At 60.5% G+C, this 20,550-nt stretch overlaps 1 protein-coding gene across 6 annotated transcripts in view; it reads left to right on the forward strand.

Moving 5' to 3' along the window:
- Positions 1-20,550, forward strand: part of KCNN3 (potassium calcium-activated channel subfamily N member 3) — a 125,097-nt gene that overhangs the window by 68,194 nt on the left and 36,353 nt on the right. For all 6 annotated transcript variants that reach the window (XM_032318168.1, XM_032318167.1, XM_032318172.1 and 3 more), the window contains one exon: positions 2,558-2,976. In XM_032318168.1, the coding sequence (XP_032174059.1) occupies positions 2,558-2,976 (419 nt within the window). The remainder of the gene's footprint in view (positions 1-2,557; positions 2,977-20,550) is intronic.

Consider the following 20,550-nt stretch of genomic DNA (forward strand, 5'->3'; position numbering starts at 1 on the left):
CCTCAGGGGAGGACGGTCCTTTGCTGGACCTGCTTCCCCCTTCCTCTCTCCCCACTGGGCCAGCGCTCTCAAGAGCCCTGTTCCGGAGTAGCTCCAGAACTTCCTAAGGCTTTATTTAGTCCGGCTGGAGCACCCCCTGGGAAAGGAGGTGCCCAGCCCGTGGCTAAGGTGAACCCTTAGGTACTTCCTTGGTCACAGGCTTAGGAATGAGTTTTCCACAGGAATTTCCATCCTGGGTGGTCGACAAGGGGCCCAGGCCATCTGTCCTCTTTTTCACATAACATAGTCGTCCTGCTATATACCGCTTAGTTACTGAAATCCTGTGCCTGCCCACAGTGCGCCCGCTGCCCTCCTGGGGGCTGGAGAAGGAGAACATGCGCCAGGAGTAGGTCCTGTCGCCAGAGAGCTCACGAGCCCCTGGACACACAGGAGGGAGGCGCCGAGCCAGACGGTCTTCAGAGGAGACGGCATCTTGGGGACCGTCTGGCCGGCGCCTCCCTCCTCAGAGGAGGAGACTGAGCCCAAGAGAGGGGCGCTCACCCCGTGGGCTCCGCCAGTAAGCCGCTGTCCCCCAGACACTAAACACGCGTCCACCCAACACCTGCTCCAAGTGCAGAACGGGGCTGGGGACTGGCGGTCCCAGGGAACAAGAGGACACGGCCCCTGTCCCTCGGGAGGCCTGTGCTGGTGGCTCCCAGTCCGGGAGACCCTTCAGTCCATTGGGGAGCTCCAACAAAAATCCCAGTACTGGTGCCTCCCACTCAGAGATCCGATCTGAGTGTTTCCCCAAACTCTCCCAGTGGTTCTAGCATCCCAGGGAGAGCCAGACAAGAAGCAAGTGCACCCCGAGCTGTGCTGTGTGTCAGGGACTGGCAGGAAGCTGAGTGAGAACACAGTGTGTAGGGGACCGCCAGGTCGAGAGGCGGGGTCTGCCCCGGGACTCCAGAGGTCATAAGGGGGTCCTCGTGTGGGACAGCAGTGCAGTCTCCTGGGCCACATCGGCTACCCTGCAGACCCCAGCACCCTGGCCTGGTGCCCCAGCTGGCAGAGGCTGTCCGTGGCCAGCTCCATCCCCCAGCCCACCCCAGCACCCCCCCACCCCGTGTTGATGAGTGTCCCTGGTCCATTCTGAGAGTGGCTGGTGAAGCACATTTCCTCATGTCGTCTGCACTGCTGGCCCCAATGCTTGTCCCACAAGGTCGGCAGGCTTGAAAGGAAGAGCTCCGTGGTGGAGAGATAGAAACGGGCTCAGAGCGGCGTGCAGCCCGCTGAAGGTGGCGCAGCTAAGAACCAGACATGGAGCCCTCCTTGTGGCTCGCCCGCTGTGCCCCACGGCCCCCCACCCTCCTCCTGCACCAGGAAACCGAAGCCGGCAGAGCACGCGCGAGAGGCAGGGGTGTCCGTGCCCCCAGACCAGCCCCTTCCTGGCAAGCTGGGCAGAGCCGTGATGTGCTCTCTCAGAACACGGCGGGCTGCAGTCTCGCTCCCCATCGGGGAGTCACAGAGGTTCCTGTCTACGGGGAACCCGGTTACTATAGTAACCCGATGCAGTTCTTTATTATAGGATGGATGGTTTTCATTTCCTGTTTGAACAGTGTGGCCAGCAGTCACATTGCCATGGCTTGGCCCGTTGGTGGCAGTTAGGAGCAGAGGGGACCCACTGAGCAGCCATTGAGGGCTTTTCTGTGTCTGCAGATGGTGGAAAGCTATGTCTGCAAGGCTTCCCCCAACCCCCGGCTCAGCGGCACTGGGCAAGGCGGGAGGGCTGTGCTGGCGGGGTGCTGGGCTGAGTACCTCTCCCGCTATAGGTCACACCTTCCTCATGAGCCCCGCTGAGCCCCGCTGGTCCCACAGTGCCTTCTAGTTCCCCTTGTGGAATAGCTCAGCGCTGTTCTGGTTAGCCTGGACTGTCGGGTGGACCTCTGTGAGGCCTGGGCCTGCCCCGTGTGGGCCCCGTCATCGGGCAGTGGCGGCCACACAGCACAGGCTCACCCTCATGGCATGGCCGCAGGGGTCTCAGCTGCCAGGAGGGCGAGGGCCGTCTGTCGGCCCCGAGCGCGTCCACCTGTGGTGCTAACGGCAGTCAGGGTGAGGGCTTCCGGGACTCCAGGCGGGCTGCTGACCCCCATGCACACGGCCCCAGGGCCGCGTCACAGTGCCGGCCCGTGGCGGGGCGGCCCCGGCACAGCGAGGTTCGCTGACATACCCAGTCACAGCGCTCGTTGTCGTTGGGGTGGGGATCCTTCCCTGGCAGTGTGGCTCCAGGGGGACTCCAGGCCTCACGGGGGACCGTGGCGGCTGGGGCCCCTTCTCCGAAGCCCCTCGGGGGTTTGTGGGTAGGAAGCATGACTCGTTCATTTCCACACCCCCTCCAGGGCCGGGCAGGGGCCAGTTTGAGCGAGACCCGCAGCTCTTCGGCACTTTCTGGAAGAGCTGTTTCAGGGCACGGGCGGGGGAAGCGGTCTGGAGAGGCCTGCAGGCCCCAGCGCACAGGCGGGCCCCCCAGAGCGCCCCCAGACAAGCCGCTGCCCCTCTAACGGCCCTGTGCTCCCGCCAGCTCTTCGTGATAGACAACGGCGCGGACGACTGGCGCATCGCCATGACCTACGAGCGGATCCTGCACATCAGCCTGGAGATGCTGGTGTGCGCCATCCACCCCATCCCCGGCGAGTACAAGTTCTTCTGGACAGCCCGCCTGGCCTTCTCCTACGCGCCGTCGCGGGCGGAGGCCGACGTGGACATCATCCTGTCCATCCCCATGTTCCTGCGCCTCTACCTGATCGCGCGGGTCATGCTGCTGCACAGCAAGCTCTTCACCGACGCCTCGTCCCGCAGCATCGGCGCGCTCAACAAGATCAACTTCAACACGCGCTTCGTCATGAAGACGCTCATGACCATCTGCCCCGGCACCGTGCTGCTGGTCTTCAGCATCTCGCTCTGGATCATCGCCGCCTGGACCGTGCGCGTCTGCGAAAGGTAGGCGCGCGCTCCCGGGGGCTGGGGGCGGGGTCGCGCGCTCCTGCGGGCTGGGGTGCACACGCACACGCACAGGCTGGAGGATCAGCAGGTTCCCCCGCGCCAGGGGAGGGGGAGGGGGGGTGCGTCCAGGTGAGCGGGGAGCCGGGCGCAGTCCAGGCCTCTGCAAACCGCGGGGCACTCGCGCTCTGTGTCGTCGCTGGCTCTTTCTCACCACGACACTTGCTAATTCTGCATCATCCGTCCCCTCACCAGCATCTTCAAGCCTTCGGCAAGGCCTACAGTAAGGAATCTGGTTTAGTTTGTTTAGTCCAGGTAGCCTCACAAGTATTCACCCCAAAACCCTTTTCACTGGGCGCTATTGAGGGGTGGGTCCCCAGCGTGGGGTCCACACAGCAGCGGCATCGGTATCATTGGGAACTTGTCGGGACGTAGAGGTCAGGCGTCATCGCAGAGCTACTGAGTAGAATTTGCTAACAAGGTCATCTGGTGATCGCGCGGAACTAAAATTTTGAGAAGCGCGATGCGGCTAGAGCACAGTCTGGGAAACACCACTTCAGGAGCTGGTGCCGGGCAAGTGGAGGACGTGGCCCGTGGAGACCCACGCCCGCCGCGGAGAGCCGGCCCTTGAACTGCCCTCCCTGAGCCTCGGGGCCCAGACGAGGTGACTCCTGTCCCTCTCCAGCCAGCCCTGGGTATTCATTCTAATCTGATTTCCCATGTGGAGTCTGAACACATCTGTTAGAAACCTGGATTCTCTCCCTAAGTTGCTGTGAGGCCTCGGGCAAGTCCCTGAACCCATCTGGGGCTCAGGGTCCTTGTTCTGAAATGAGGATCGCTCAGAAGGAAGGAGGAGGCGTCCGCTTGACAGGAGTGACTTTGATCACGTGGGGAGGCCGGGCAAGACCCCGGGCGGTTTGCACGGACCCGGCAGCGCCCCTCGGTCTGCTGGTGGCTGTGCGGCCAGTCTTCCAGCACCAGCGGCCCAGCAGAGACGAAGAGAGAGAGGGCTGAGGAGAGTTAGCCGAGAACTTCTCACGTGTGTGTGTGTCGAGCCAGATCCCCCCTGTTTGGAGATGTTCTGTTTGCAGGTAAATGTCCAGCAGACACAGATCAAGAGGGGTCCCTTTGCAGCCACAAGGACCCCGACGCAGAATAGGGTGGTCCCTGCGAGCCGGTGCAGGGTGGGGACACACTTCTTGTGTGCAAAGGCCCGGACACTCGTGCTGGCCTCCTCCTCGGAACCCCGCCTGTGGCAGCCGAGCCCACAGCATCTGCTCTTGGCGGGGGGGTTGTTGGGAGGACTTCATGAGCCTTTCCCGGGTGAAACCTGGTGCTTGGATTCCAGCCTGAAATCCCTTGATGTACTCCGGGCTGAGCAGTATTGTGCCGGTCACTGTTCCTCTCTGGATCCCGGCTCTGTCCCTGCAAGCTGGGGTCGTGGTTCCCACCTTCCAGGCTCTGTTGCTGGAAAGAAGCGAGGGAGTGTGTGGGCCTGGCCGCTGCGCGGCGGTGAGAGTGGAAATCAGCCGTGGTGCCGGGGGGCTTGTAGCGACCGTCAGGAACTCTGCGGCTCTTTGTGGACGGAACCAGCTGGTCCTTCCACAGGCAGGGCCCCGCCTCGCTGTTCTGCTTTCTGGTCGACAGGAGCTGAGTCTTCCGACAACCATGATCGAATCTGCAAATCCCTCAGGGTGTTTGGAATCTCCCGCGGCTCACTTGCGCCCACTTGGCGTCGACGCTCCGCCGCTGTCTGGGTGAGCCCAGGCGCTGAGCGCAAAGTGTCTGCGAGTATGTGTCGTTGTTTACTGAACCCGCCACAAGGTGCGGACCATTTTTTACCCCAAAACAAGCACGCTTCCAAGTGTGTAGTTTGCAAAGCGCTCCGCTGCCTTTCATTTGGCGTTGACCGGCCCGCCAAGGCCTCTGAGCGGACGCCGGGTTGCCGCTCCCCGCAGCCCATCGCGCCGCTGCCCACAGTCCCAGCAGAGCCCGAGAGTCAACGAGCAAATCCCCATCCTCATGCCGGTCCCCCGTGTCCTGTGGAAAGGCCCTTCGACCAAACGGCTTCCGTCCCGGCGGACCCCGAGGACGTCACAGCCTCGGTGGGTGTCATTGTCCCGCCAGTCCTGGGTGGCGGCCTTCTGAGGGTCCCCTCTATTGCCGTCCGTGGGGCAGACGTAGAGGCGCCGTGACTGTGTCCTCCTTAGAGCTGTGGAGACACAAGCAGAGGCCCCAGGCCGCAGGGTCAGGAAGCGCGGAGTCAGTTCAACCTGGAGCCCGTTTCTCTCCCACCCCCGGCGGACGCTGGAACTCACAGGGTCGCTGTGGCCTGGACTCTCCGGGGGGCTCCCCAGCCAGTGAGTCTCACGGCCGCTAGGGCTGGCGCTTGGACCCAGGCCTCTGCTGTCTGGGCCCTTAATGGCTGTCTTTGGTGCTGCCTCCGTGGTAAATTCACACACGGCTGCCGTGCCCCCCCGCCCCCGCGCCCCGCATGCTCACTCTGGACCACGGGCCTTCCTGCAGGGGCTGGTGATGGCCGGGACCCTCCCTGGAACCACCCTGGCTGAAGGGTGCAGCCTCGGCCAGGTCAAGAACGGAGTCCGGGGCCACGGGCATCCAGGCCCGGTCCCTTGTGAGTGTGAAGGCCCAGTCCCCGGCCCCTCACCTCCTGTAGGACAGTCCCTGCAGGGCCTTCCTGGCTCCGGGGCCGCCGAAGGGTCGCCCCAGGCCCTCTCTGGCTGCTTGGCACTCCACCGTTCCCTCCGCCACCCCCCCTCCGGGACCCCCAGGGGCTGAGCTGAGAGCCGCCCAGTAAAGCTCCCGCGTGAGACTCTCAGGAGTGTGGCCTCCAGACCTGTGAAACGTGTGTAAGTAAGCGTGGTTCCTGAGGTTCAGGGAAGCACTTCTGCTACTGTGACCAAGCAGTTTCCTTTAGAATCCAGCGGGGAGGGTCCCTGTCCTTTCCCGGCACCCAGTACAGGGTGGGGGGCAGAGACCTCGACACAGGAGCCACTTGAGCACAGACTGGACAGAAACTGGATGCAGGGCTGCTCCTGGGGGACGGCAGGCCGGGCAGGGGGCGATGCGGGCCCCCTGGATGTGGCTTGGCGGACCCGAGGAAGGCTTTGGCACCCACGGTGGCACAGAGGGTGAGTGACCTGCACAGGCCCACCTAGCAGCACAACGGGTTCTAGAACATTCCCGCCTGCTGATTCCCAGAGCTCGCTCCCGTGCCGGCGCCCTTCGCCAGCCTGGACTCCTCTCCGGTTGTGTACGCGCTTCTGAAGTTGCTATGGAGATCCCTCTCCAGAGGGAGGCATTTTAAAAGGCGTTTCTCATATCTTAGGTTGGCTTTTACGTGACAGTAAAGGCTTTTCACGTTTCCTCCTGAGGAAGGAGAGGGAGTGAGCGATCACGCAGTGCGTCTGCTCCGGGGAGGGCCGGGCAGCGCAGGCTCGATTCCGGAGCCCAGAGCGGTTTCCATCCCGCGCTGCGGGCCTGCCCCTTGGCCCTCCGCGTTCTCGGGGATTCTCCTGGTCGCATGCCCGCCTCCCACGGGCCTCCCAGGGCCCATCCGAGGAAGCCCCTCATTAACCCTGGTCACGCGCGGCAGGCTGGCTGCAGAGAGCCCTGTCCCCAGGCGGCGGGCGGGGGAAGTGGGCTTTCCTGCCGGCTCCCAGACAAGGCGTGTCTCCCCGCAGGCGGCAGAAAGGCCTCACGGCAAGCAGAGAACACATGCTGGCTCGTGATCCCAAGGCAGGTTTTGTAAAGCGCCTGCAGCCTGTTCAATGGGATGGCTTCAGACTCCGGCCCGCGGCTCCGAGCTCCGCACAAAGCCAGGCCGCCAGCAGGCCTCCGAGGTGACCGTGTGAATTTTCATCAATTTCCGCATATCGGTATTTTCATGAGAAACTGGGTTCTGGAGGCCCTGCCCCCGGAACCGGAGGAAACGGCGCCTGGCGCCTTCTTCCTCTTGCCCACAGCCACCTTTCCTGTTCCAGGATCAGCAGAGGCCTCCTTCCTCTCCCCTCGTGGCCCACGTCCCGAGCGACTGCCCCACTCTGGCCTGCGCCGCCCAGAGCCAGGAAGTGAGGAGAGCCCCCTCCTCTGGGTCTCCTCCCCACACCCGACCACCTCTGGCAGGGGGGCTCGACCCTAAGGAACAAATAGGGACGCAGTCTGCAGCAGGAGCCACGGTGTGGGGCCGACCCGAGCTCCCAGGCCGAGCCCACGTGGGTGGACAGAGCTGCGGGCAGGTCGCACGTGTGTCCTGGGCCCCTCTGGTCGGAGGCTCGGGCACACTGAGCTCCACTGGGGCGGTGGGAGGTCGTGACCAGAGCTTCTAGTCACAGTTACTGTTATTACAAAACTTAAGATTTAAAACAAACCCCCAAACAAGTGTTTATCTGGGAGCGAGAGCGCTGGGAGGGGGAAGGGCAGAGGGAGAGGGAGACGCGCAGCTTCCCCACCGAGTCTGGGGCCCCGGGAGCGGCTCTGTGAGGGGTCCCTCTCGCGACCCTGCGGCCGTGACCCAAGACGAAATCAAGAGTCGGGAGCTCAAGCGGCTGAGCGGCCCCGCGGGCGTCCCTCCGAACTGGGGCCCTCGTGCGTTTCACACGCGAGCGGACGGCAGCGCCAGCGGCCGGCACTGAGCACACACGGGGCAGGACGGCCGCGCTCAGCGTCCTCGTGCTAACAGGTGCGCATGGAGCCCGAAGCCTGCCGACCGCTGCTCTGGGGTCTCCCAGCACCCGCTGGTGAGGGCGGGGAAGGTACCCGGCACGCGGGGTGAAGCCTGCCCTCCAGCTGAAGGAAGGAGTCGTCAGTAGCCCTGGCGGCAGGGGCAGCCGTGGGTGCGGGTGCCAGGTCTGGGCAGGTCCCCCCTAATGGCGCACATGGTGAGTTCCCGGCAGAGCGTGGGGGAATCCGCCGCGGGACCCCAGGAACCAGGCCCATGAACTAAGGAAGAGGAGAGTGATGGCAGATGCGGGACAGTGCGTCATCCGGAGGGGCGGGGGGCCGGCAGTGCTGGAGGCTCTTCTGCCAGGGACGGACGACGGAGCGGAGCAGACATGAAAGCGAACCGTGTTGGTTCACAGAAGCACAGAGCTCCAGAAAACTAAAACTGTTTTAGCACAAAGAAGATTCACTTTGGCGGCACGGAGTGTTTTAGAATGTAGACTGCGGAGGACGCACTTAAAAGTTCTCTCCGAATGTAGAGCAGGACACAGGGAGGAGAGGTGGACGACAGGTCAGATCCGGAGACTCCGGAATCAAGGCTAAACCCGGGAATGAGACTTATTTGGAGGAAGAAACTGGGCTGATCAGATAACAGCATAATCAAAGACAAACACCCAGAAAACTTTTCTGGACCTGGCAGCCCGGGGTGGGGGGGGGTGATTAAGATTAGGCGGATAGAAACAGTGGTTCTCAGTCACACAGGGATGCAAAGCCACACCTAAACATCTCCTAATAGACTCTCTTTCTGGAAAATTTACTGAACCTAAAGGTTAAGCAAATCCTAGGACACAATAGGCAGCAGGAAGCAGACCTTCCTCAGGAGCCGAAGTTGCAGACATCAGTGTCACTCCTGTCGGAAAACAAGCACAAAACTTATCCAGAGAGTTTTGTGGGCTCAGAAGGTAAACGAGCTGCACGTTTTGGGGAACGGATCACAGTTAAGGTCTTCGTGCAATGGCGTGGAAGTAGGATGCGTGCACAGCACCGCAGCCAGGGAGGCGTGGGATCCAGGTCCGCCGGCCACCGCTGCAAAACCAAATTCTAACGTCAAACAAAATGTAGGCTCTGGAAAGAGCAGGTGTGTGATAAAAGGTTCCATAACAATTAGAGAGTTGCAAAGCCCCAGATTAAAAAGTTGGGAGAAGGCTAAGAAAGTTTAGTAAAAGTATGCTAAAATCGTCATGTCAGGTGTAAGAGAATGTTAAAAGCCTTATCGACTTTTTAAACCTACAGGCAACCAGCTAGAAGTTTTGAAGTGTGTGTGACAGCAGAGTAAGTAGCAGCACCAGCAAGCTTTATTTCACTCAACCTGCACCCCAGCTCCATGAGGTGGGGGGGCCGCTATGATCTCCACTTCCCGTGGGAGGGAACTGAGGCAGGGAGAGGTCAAAGCAGCACGCTGGGTCCCAGAGCTGGGGACTGACAGACCTGAGACCCCAGAACCCCTGCCCGAGAGCCCCAATTTTCCCTACCTTGAGAACGTGCACTGTCCACATCCCTGGGGGAGACAACCAATGGCAGAGACAGAAAGACAAAAGTGGGCGCCCGGGGGGGCTCAGTGGGTTGAGCTGCTGCCTTCGGCTCGGGGTCATGGTCTCGGGGTCCTGGGATCGAGTCCCGCATCGGGCTCTCTGCTCAGTGGGGAGCCTGCTTCCCTCTCTCTCTCTCTCTCTGCCTGCCTTTCTGTCTGCTTGTGATCTCTGTCAAATAAACAAATAAAATATTAAAAAAAAAGAAAGACAAAAGAAGTAGGAAAAATGCTAAAACACAGAAAACATGAAAGAAGATGAGAAAAAACAAACTTGGAATTTATAACAGTCGACATAATTGAGTTTTCCTCCCCTGTTAGAAGGCAGTGTCTCTCAGGATGGGATTGAAAGGCAAAATTTTATTTCATGCTGTTTACAGAAGAGGTTCCTAAAGTGGAAAGACCTAGAAAAATAAATGAATAGCAGAGATTTATTAGAGAAATACAAACGGCAATTGACTAGAAGTCCTTGTTTTAAACCAACTTGAATTCAAAGCAAAAAGCATTAAATGGCCTAGAAGAACCATTTAATATGGATAAAAAGTACCATACACAGTAAGCTGTGAGCTTTTACGCAAAAATAAGTAAGGAGCTCGAGACCTGAATTATTAACTGTTTTAATAATTGATAAATATTGAACTTTGTAGCCCATAAACAAATAATATATCTTCTTTTTAAGCATTCATGAAACATTTACAAAAAATCAATCAACTTCTTGGCCACACATTTCAAAATAATCAGAAAATACCTTCAGACATATTTTCCAGCCACAAGGCCATAAAAATTCAATTAAAAGGAAACTTTAGGGGACCTTTTAAAGCAATCTCCTTAGCTACACTTGTCCAAAAAAGAATTATTCAAAACCACTATTAAAGATGATTTTAAAAATTATAATGACTCTGGGTACCCAAACTCATAGTGTGACCTAAGTAGCACACACAGGAAAATAGTCTGGAAGTTCTTTATTTAAAAAAAGTCAGCATGGAGGGGCCTAGGTGGCTCAGTGGGTTAAAACCTCTGCCTTCGGCTCAGGTCATGGTCCCAGGGTCCTGGGATCGAGCCCCACATCGGGCTCTCTGCTCAGCAGGGAGCCTGCTTCCTCCTCTCTCTCTCTGCCTGCCTCTCTGTCTACTTGTGATCTCTCTCTCGCTGTCAAATAAATAAATAAAATCTTTTTTTTTAAAAAAGTCAGCATGAAAATAAATAAAATAAATTGAAACTCACTAGGAGAACAAAACTTTGGGAGAACAGATTATAAGACAGGAGTTAATAAAGTGAAAAACAGAATCCATACATCCAATGATATCAGCTTCCAATAAATTTAATCAAGAAAAAGCTATGGGACGCCTGGGTGGCTCAGTTGGTTAAGCGTCTGCCTTCGGCTCAGGTCATGATCCCAGGGTCCTGGGATCGAGTCCCGCATCGGGATCTGCTCAGTGGGGAGCCTGCTTCTCCCTCTGCCTGCTGCTCCCCTTGCTTGTGCACTCTCTCTGACAAGGAAATAAAAAATCTTAAAAAAAAAAAAAGCTAGAAAACACAAAATTAGGAATTTTAAGGGAGGGGTGAGTACTGATTCTGAGGATGTTTTAGTAAATGACAGCAGCTTCACTGTTTTGAGAGGGAAGACCCCTGAGGGGGACTTTGCTGGATGGTAAAATGTATTATAAAACTAGTCATTCAGTCCCTGGGGCATTACTGAAAAAATCAGTAAGAAGAGACGCAGGAGTCCTGATGGAAAGCCCCCAATTAGCCCTCCTGCGCACGCACCCAGCGACGAGCAGCAGATCCCGTGGAGAAGCCGTGGGTTCGCGGCAAACGTTCCCGGGGAGACTGAGGGTTAGAGACTTGGATGAAAAATCAGGTCCGAGCGGCCTGCCACCAGCTACGGACCAAAGTCCAGGGGGATTAGAGGCAGATGTGACCGCGGCCGCCCCCGCGAAGCCCGGAAAGCCCGACCGTTTCCTCCGTCCTGCGACGGGAAGGGACGCGGGGGGCCCGGGGGCCGCGCAGGAGGCGACGGTCGCTCGCGCCCGGGACCACTTTCCGTCCCGTCCTCCGGAGACACACGGGTTCCAAGAAAGCGAGCGTCACCGCAGGGAAAATGCGCGCAGCAAGCGCGGTGGCAGCGACTGTCCCCGCTGGGCGACCCGTCGGTTAAATAGAGACAAAAGGCCGCACGGACACGGGAGCCCTGGAAGCAGCGCGGCCGGCCTCGCGGGTCCCCGGGCCGCAGCGAGGACCACGAGCGGCCTCCGCTCCGGGCGGGACCCGGACGCACACGGGGCCGCTCGCGGGAGAAAGCGGCGGCTGCTGACCCCGCGGTCGCCCCTCCCGCAGGGGGCAGGCGGAGGGGCCGCCCCAGGACGACCGGCGCACCCGGACGCTCTTCCGCGGCGACCATCGAGGGACGCGGAGGCCCCTCGGCCCGCGCCCCGCCCGGGGCTGCAGAACCAGACGCCGAACCAGGGGCGGGATGTGGCCCGCGGGTCACTCGCGCCCACGGGACGCGCAGGTGGGAGCGCGCCCGTCGGAAGCCGGAGGCGGGACGGGCATGGACGGGGTTCGAGGCCGAGGACGCACGCGGACGGGGCATCGCCCAGTTCAAACCCGCACCGGACGCGCCCGCAAAGCTGGGAAACGCGGGGAAATGCTCGGAAACGCGCGTCCGCGGGATGTCACACGCGGCTCCCGCCGACGCTCCGCTGTTTCCTGAAAACGCTGGACTTCGCGGGCCCGCGTCCAGTCTTTAATGGAAAGAGGCGGCAGGTGCTTCTCCTCCCGCCGCAAAACCGCTGTCGGTCCCGCGCAGGACCCGCCCGTTCCGCCCGCAGAGCCTGGACAGCGAGGTCGCGGCGCGCGGGTTTCCTGGCAACGTTTCTCGGTCGGCGCCGCCCCCCCCACGTCCCGCCTGTCGGTCGGCGGCCCTGGCGGCCAGGGAGGCCTCCGTGAACCGGCGAGTCCTCTTCCCCGGGGGTGCGCGCTTGCCACCCCCCCACGGCGGGACGCGGGGCGTTCCTGGGAGGACCTAGAGCCCGTGTCCGCGCAGGTGGAGTCTGCGGGTGCGCCGTGACCCGACGCAAGGCTGCGGGGTCTTCAGCACCGGCCGGGGCCGGCTGGACACTCGCCAGTGTGGACGGGTGGTTCCGTGGTGACGAGCTGCTCCCGGGAGCGCGGACAGGTGGGGGCCGGAGGGCGGGGTCCGCAGGGCCGGGGCGGGGGGTGGGGGTGGGGGCCGGTTTCCGTGCGCTGCGGGATGCAGGGTGCGCGGTGAGGGGGCGCCTGCCCACCGCGGCTGGTCAGCAGGACTTGGGGCCCGGCCTCTGCTCTGGGGCTGCCTCCCTTTCCCGGCCCCAGCAGCCCACCTTCGGGCGTCAGGTGCTCGTGGGACGCTGCCCCATCTTTACTCCTCGACAGCCCACTTTCTCTCTTGCCTCTTCCCCGTGCGCAGTGACTTTGTGCTGACACTTAAGCGTGAAGTGGCTTTGTGGCCAGCGTATCTGTGCTTTTATATTAAATAACAGCAAGTTACTTGGGCGGTGGCGGATGGCAGCTCTCAGGAGAGTGAAGACCAGTCTGTAAAGTCAGCGGCCTGAAGCGTGGAGTTTGGAACGCCGGTGCAAAGTTGCCCATTTTTCCAGCCAATCCAATCCCCAAATCACTCCAGTCTGGGTCACACTACACCCTGGGTTTCCCTGACCTCTCTGCTGGGAAGGCTCAGGGGCTGTTTGAGGAAGCCAGCCTCCTCTGTCCGGCGGGAAGGACATGCAGGCCCCCACTCGCCGCGTCTCTGAGAGAGGAGGCCCTAGGGAGCTGGCCTGAATGGCCGTCGTCCCGATTCTGCCCGGAGTGGCCCACAGCTGGGCACACAGCTGGAGGGAAGCTGCAGGACTCTTACAGGGAGGCCTAAGGGCCTCCGGCTTCACTCTTACCCCCGGGGCCCGTGGAGGAGGCCACAGGACCACAAGGCCTCTGAGTGAGCGAAGGTCAGCAAAGGGAGGGCTTCCTGGAGGCCACGTCAGCCACGGCTCTGTGTGGGCTGGCATTAGTTAAGACAGGAAAACCGCATTCTGTCAGCTTTTCCACTTCGGGTTGTTCTGTCCCCGGTGACCCCACTGTGCCCTGCATCTCTAGGGCAGGCGCCCACCAGCAAGGGACCGGGCCTCAGCCACAGGCCTCCGAGCGTTCGGTGGCCCAGGATGGGTCAGTGTGCTCTCCCCACCACCCCCGCACCGCCACCCACCTGCTGTGGAGCCCTGTGGTCCGCCCCCCCACCGAATTCCCACCCCCGCCTCGGGGTGTGCTTTCATCCGATTTCCTCCTTCCATTCAATGCAGACGCCCCCATCCCCTGAGACTCGGCCACAGGCGCTCAGAGGCTGAGCTGGGAAGGAATCGGACAAGAGCACCTTCTACTCCAAACGGCACCTCCCTGCACACCCTCCCCTCTGCGGGCTCCCTCCTCATCCCGGCACCGCCTGAGCCACATCCAGCGAGAACCCACAAACCCTAACACCGGTCGCGCTGCTCTCCCAAGAGGCCCCTGGGAGCTGCCCACCAGCAAGGCCCCGCAGGCTGCCCAGTGCGCAGGCTGCCCAACGAAAGAAGGGGCACGAAGCCTGGGGAGCAAGACTCCTTTTGGAAATTTTAAACCCGCTTCAGCTGAGCCCACAGACAACAGTGTGAATGCATAGAGGCTGAGTCAGGGATGGATGTGGCCTGAACTTGGGGCAAAGGACAGTCTGGGTCCTGGTCGTACGTGTACTTAATGTGACCAGAGTCAGCTTCGACTGGACACGCCCTGGGACGGGGAGCTCACCACCTCCAAAGACAGCTCTGACCTACAAGTACCTTCCTAATGTTGGTTAAAATTAAACTCCTAGTGGTTTGTGACTTGGGTCTCAGCTGTTTTTTGCATCAACACAAAAGAAAGTCAAGCAACACAGGTTGGTGGTTAAACCATCCCCATCGGGGCAGATGTGGTCTTGGGCCTTGCTGGGGTGGGCTCTTAGTGGCGGGCAACCCTGTGGGTAAGCCAGCCTTAGGGCATCTGGGAAATGGGAGACCTTGCAGAAAGCCCCTCGCAGAGAGCACAGTGCTTAGCACGGTGTGACCCCTGAGGGAAGCAGGCTGGTGTCCCGTCTTCCACTGGGGCCTGAGATACCGAGAACCTGTCTAGTCTTCTTGAAATAAACGGTCCCTGCTCCTTGGACAGGTCCTCCCAGGGCTCGTTCCCATCAGACTGCTCTTTGCCCATCCTCCTGGGTCATCTGTGTCCCCGCCAAGTGGGGACCCCAGACTGAATCCAGTGACCCTCGTGTTAGGCAACCTCCCATCTTTTTTTAAAAGATTTTGTTTATTTGAGAGAGAGAATGAGCCAGGCAAGGGGAAGCAAAAGAGGGAGAAGCAGCCTCCACTGAGCAGGGAGCCTGATGCGGGGCTCGAACCCGGGACCCCAAGATCATGACCTGAGCTGAAGGCGGATGCTCGACCGACTGAGCCACCCAGGCGTCCCTTTATTCTTCCTTTAACGCAGTGTGAGAGCGGCCCATGGGAAGGGCCCAGGCCCCCAGAGCAGGCTCTCCGGGCTGGGAACTGCGGAGTGAGATCCAGGGTGGCACATCCCTGCTCAGGGCTTGCACTTTTGACAGCCCCGCTGCCTGGCGTGGCCCACCACGGGACAGGAGCCACGGGTGAGGTCAATGCCAGAAGGCTCTCGATGTCCAGATGCTCGTGTCCTGCTCCAGCTTTAGCAAGGGCTGGGGGTCTAGCCTGGGGGCCCACCTCTCTGCCTCGGCTCTTCCTTGGATAAATGCAATAGTTTATCCAGCCAACGGCCTGAGCACTGGGTGCCGAGCTCTCCTCCCCGGCTCTTGGGACCTTCCTTCCAGTTCGTCCTCCACCCGCTCTGTGTCCCTGAACTGGGCTTGCTATGTCTCGGCCACCCCCAGGAACATATCTATCCCCCCGCCCCAACACATGTGTGGCGCCTCCCAGGCCCGTCCCCTGAGCGGTGATGCTCTATTGTGGACGTTTGCTACATTGTAATGATATTAATCACAGTCCAGCCGCTCTCAAGGCACTGTGTCGGGGTTAAATACACTCAGAAAATAAGACAGGGCTCCTTCCTCATGGAGAGTCTATGGGGAAAACTGATAGAAACCAATAAGCGATTGCAGGTCTCTCCTGCGTACTGCAAAGGAGTTAAACACAAGGTCGCAATGACCTTTTTTGGTAAGTAGTGGGGTTGGAGAGTGAGCCTACTCAGCTGGGACCTCCCTGGAAAGTCATTCTAGGGAGGGTGTGTGTCCACTGGCACCTGAGGAGCCATTTATGGACCATGGGGGTGAGCTTTCCAAGAGGAGGGAATGGTATGTGCCAAGGCCCTGGGCTGGCGAAGACTGTAGAGTGTGGAGTCACCTGAAGGACAGGAAAAGGACCAGCATGTGGCTGCAGCAAGGCCTGGGCCACAGAGAGGGCGGGAGGCCCGTGGCGGTGGGGGTGGGGAACCGGGTGTGTTAAGGGGTTGTAGCCAAGGGCTCTGGGAGCTTCTGAAAATGCTTAGCTAGAAGGTCTGGCTCATTCTAAGAGTGGCACCTCTAGGCAGAAAACCCGCTGGGAAAGAGGCCCCGGGGAGAAGAGCTCCACGTGGTCGCGGCCCGGAGGGGAGGCAGGCGGGTGCTCCAGGACCTCCTGACTGTGTCACGGTGAATCACAGGCATTTTCTCATGTGCTGTCTCGGACTTCAAGTCTCCATTCAGAATCATCAGGCTGCCTCTAATTTCTCTCTGCTAGTCTGTGTTTGTCTTCTTTTTCTCAAGAGCTTCCTCAGTGCTAGCTTTTGGCAGCAAGGGCCAGGAAATCCAAAATAATAGAATTCTCTTTGTTATGCAGAAGAGGACTGGACAGGGTCAGTCAGAGCCCGTAGCGGTGCTCCAGAGCATCAGGGACCCGGGCTCCTTCTCTCCTGCGGCCCTGCCAGCCTTGGGTCATGGTTCTTCCTCAGAGCTCAAGAAGGCTGCAGGAGCTCCGGCCCTCTCCTCTACCGCCTACGCTGCCGGAGGGAGGAAGGGACGAAACCTGAGTGCTTTCTCTTTGAAGACGTTTCCTGGAAGTAACGTAGGTCATTTTCATTTGCCTTCACTGGTCAGTTGCCAGGATGGAAAATAGTCCGTGTCATGAACCACCGCTGCTCGCTCCTGGGCTCTTTTACTGCTGAAGACGGGGAGGAGGGCCCTTGGGCCGTTAGTATCTTGAAACCGTCCACCAGCCCTGCCCCCAGGCCGCGCTCCCTCCGGCTCTATTCAGGCGCTGAGCCCTGCGGTTCTTATTCTGTGATATCCGTGTGTAGCGTCTCCTCCCGCCCGTCCCTGAGCAGAGCTCGGCGGCCGCAGGCGGGACTGTCAGAGTAAGTGCTCGGGCTTCAGACCGTACTTCCCCGGGTAGGTCCTGTTACCCCCAGAAACTTCTGCTGCTCCCCCTCGGAGATGAGTCCACACCCCCCGCATCCGCCGCAGGCAGTCCGGCCGTCGTCCACCTTAACGAAACCGGCGTGGTTCCGTTTCGTAACGTTAGTGACACTCGCAGCAGCAGCTCGCGATGCTAAACGCACGGCTCCTTGTGTGCGGGACAGAAGGCGGCGGCCCCCGAGCCAGAAAGCTCAGACTCGCAGCTGGGCTTGACCGTGGACCTCGCTGTGGGGCCAGCGGGGCGAGGCACGTCCCCTCCGTTAACTAAGACAAGTGCCTGGGCCTGGAGCCGGATCCCGACAAGCAGGGTCGTTTCTGTCCCTGCTCTCATGCCTCCCACCTGCGGGTTGGAACTGCAGCGCCCCCCGCCCCAGAGGGTTATGAAGCGTGAAAGCTGGGGAGCCCGAAAACTCCAGGTCCCAGCGGCCCTGGAGGGGAGCAGAGTCCCCATTTCAGAGGTTAGGGCCTGGCAGCTCAACCAGGCTCCGTGACCCGTCCTGTCCCCCGACTTGCGGGGTGGTGGAGACCTGGGACCTTGGGGTCCTGAGGGCCTGTTGCACGGCTCTCGGGTGTCAGTAAAATTAGGGGCTTGTCTGCTGTGACCACGTTGGGGCCAGGGGAGAAAGAGCAGAATGTGAAAGGAAATGTAGGTTCTTTCTCAGTTTGGGCTGTGAAGTGGCTTTGGAGTTTGCGTGAGGGCACGCTCTCTGGGACCTGGGCGAGGGGAGGCTGGTGCTCCTGGAACGCTGGTTTCTCGTGGGAAGCCGCGTCCTGTTGGCAGGCCCGGGGAGCGTGGCCCGTCGCCTCGAGTGCCGCATGTCGGCTCCGGGGTGGGGTGTGCTGGAGACGGGCTGACATTTTTTGAGAACGTGTGTGTCAGAATTAATAGAGCAAACACTCACACTGTTGCACTTCCGGAGTTCATAAACGTGAGTGTAGTTAACCGGGTGGAGATTTATAATTATTTTGTCAAGCTTGACACACAAAACCGCCCCCACTTAGTTACCAGCATCCTTAATTTGTTTTGTTCCTGTTTATAATTTAAACCGTGGCTTTTATTTAGGGATAAATGTGTCTTGAGGCTTTTCATTAGTTTAGAAATTAGACGGTACCGTCCCGAGGTTGCCAGACTGCTCCTGTGGCCGCACCGGGCCAGCTTCAGGGCTACGGGGCTGGCGGGGGACGGAGACCCCCTTCACAGGTGCTGGCTCCTCACAGCCGGCAGCCTGTTCGAGGCCGGCTGGAAGCTTCCGTAGTGCTCTCTCTGGCCCGGAAGGAAGGACGGGCCCAGGGCCCTGCAGGGCCTTGCTCACCATTGTGTCCTCGTGCGAGATTCTCACTCTGTGGCTCTCCCCGGGCAGGAGGTGGGTGTGCAAGAGAGCGCCCTGCGGGAGGAGAGGAAGGAAGTACAGCTGTCCCTCTGTCACAGCTGGGGCCGGCTCCTGGGTCCTCCTGACCTCCCTCCGGGTCCCTTGGTGGCTGGGCAGCCACAACCTGGCCCTCCCTGACCCACTTGGGACTCCAAGGCTCCAGAGCCCAAGGCCATTCCAGCTAACAAGCGAACAAACCTGTGTTTGGTGACAAGGAGGACAGTGCCGACCCTCATTTGGGGACAGTTGTGTCTCCCGGAGAGTCTGTGGAGGGTCGGGCCATCGCCCAGGGTGCATGAATTAGAATCGCTGGCCATGTAGACACAGAAGCCGGTGGGCGGTGGGGGTTTGGCCGCAGGAACCATCCCCATCAGTAGCCCCGGGATCTGATCCCAAAATAACCAGATAGAGGAGGCCTTCTGTCTCCTCGTGGTCTCTGCTCCTTCCCAGCGAGGCAGCTTCTCCTGCTGCCGGCTCCGCGGGCGCCCGCCTCCGCGCTGCGTCCAGAGCAGGGTCAGAGGTCGGTTGGAGTTTCCCGGCTGGTTTGTTGCCCGGCAACGCAGGAGGAGCGGCTTTTGTGATCCTGTGCCCGGGCAAGGAGCGGGGCTGGGCGCCGGGAGGAAGGAGCCAGGGCCTTGGGGCCTCGCTGGGTGCGGGGAGGAGTGGGGGAGAGTGGCCCGGGCTGGCCTGAGGCTCAGCCTCTCCCGCCTTCCTGCAGGAAGCTGCTACGTTCAAGGGTGGAAGGTGTCGGAGAGGCCAGAGCCGCTCCAGGCCGCGCTGCAGCTCCGGGGCAGGGTGGGGGGCGCAGGATCAAGGCCACCCCACTGCGTTGACCCCTTACGGGATGGCAAAGGCCACCTGTCCCTGAAAACACCTGGCATCCGATGTGCGCTCTGTGCCCGGCTGCAAGCTCCCCAGAGCCTGGGCAGGAGGGGTTTGCGGGGGGCAGAGTGTGATCAAAGACCCCCCGACCGTAGAGCCGGAAGGGGCTGTGCAGCTCGCTCAGCTGCGTTCTCCCGTGTGACGGATGAGGACACCCGGGCCCAGAGGAGAGAAGTGAGCTGCCCAGAGCCCACAGAGAATCTGGGCCCCAGCCGGGGGTCTTTCTCCTAGGACCGACCACGGGCATACGTGGCAGGTGCCCCGGGCGGAAGGAGGCAGCGGGTGGCGAGGGTCCCTGGGCTTCCTCGCCCCTTCCAGCCCCCAGCTCTTCACCTGAAAGGAGTGAGGTTCGCCATGGGGGAGGTGACCCCAGGCCTTTGTGACTCGCAGGGACAGAGACGACCCAACAGGCAAAGCGCCTCTTGCCCAGGTCCTCCCCGTGAGTCCCTGTCTCTCCCTTCCTGAGACAGTCCTGGGGCTCTGGGCTAATGGGCCCCAGGAGAAGCCCATTCCGTGACATCTGTCACCGAGACTGCGGGGAGTCCGCGTCTTCCCTATGTGGCCCGTTAGCGGCGGGGCCAGGGGCCGCGGCTCTCCGTCCCGTGTGCCCGTGGACCGAGGCGGCGCCCTCACAGCCTGCAGCCCGGGGCCGCGGCCCCCTCAGTGCACAGGAGAGCAGACGGACGACCAGAGGGTCGTCCCCTCTGTTGCTGTGGGAGGGGAGGTGGGGCCCGCCCGGGGTCGGGTGCGTGCCCGCCGACTCCACTCCTCCAGTCCACTTGATTTCTGATGTGTTCCAGGACTTTCCATCTAATCGTGTCAGCCGAGGTCTGGGTGGTTTGGCTGAGGCACAGATGGGCTTGGACCGGCCCCTGAGACCCAGCCTCCCTCAGACTGGTCACTCTTGCAGCCAGAGCCCACCTCCAGAAGTCCAAGCACATGTGCCACCGGCGTGCCCTGGCTAGTGGAAAGAGGTTAGAGACAGCCACACTGCGCACGTCAGCAGCCGGCGGTCTGGAGAGTCCTGCAGCCCTGCCCCCTCCTCCTCTGGGTACCGGCTCTTCTCCATGACAGGGGAGGCCGTCCAGGCAGAGCTCCCACGCCCTGCCCTGGAAGCCCCACAGCTCTGGGCATCAGCAACAAGGCAATTTCTTCCCAGGGCACTTCTGCATGCTCTTCCTCTTTGTCCTTGGTCCCCGGGTGGGCCCCACCTCGCCTTCCACCGTGACACTGCCCACGCAAGACAGCAGCTCTGCGCCCTCCTCAACAGTTGCTCGCCTGGGGAGCTGCCTGCCTTTAATTCTCTTTGGGAAGCACAACTGAGAGGAGAAACACACCCTTTCTTTTGAGGCTCCAACCAGGACCACCGCCTACACAGCATTGCCCTCCAGGGGGCAGCGTTCACACTGAAGTCTCCATGAGTGGCACTCCTGGAGTTGCCCAGTGTGCAACCTGTCCTGCTGAACAGGGCAGCCCTGGCTCTGGCTTGCTCCCTCATGAGGCCGGCTCATTGCGATACAGATCCAGGATCAGGTACCCACAAAAGGCTGAGTCTCTCTGGTCTCTCCGGTCAACCTCTCTGGGCC

This window comes from Mustela erminea, chromosome 17, assembly GCF_009829155.1.
Source record: "Mustela erminea isolate mMusErm1 chromosome 17, mMusErm1.Pri, whole genome shotgun sequence".
NCBI classification, from domain to species: Eukaryota; Metazoa; Chordata; class Mammalia; order Carnivora; family Mustelidae; genus Mustela; species Mustela erminea.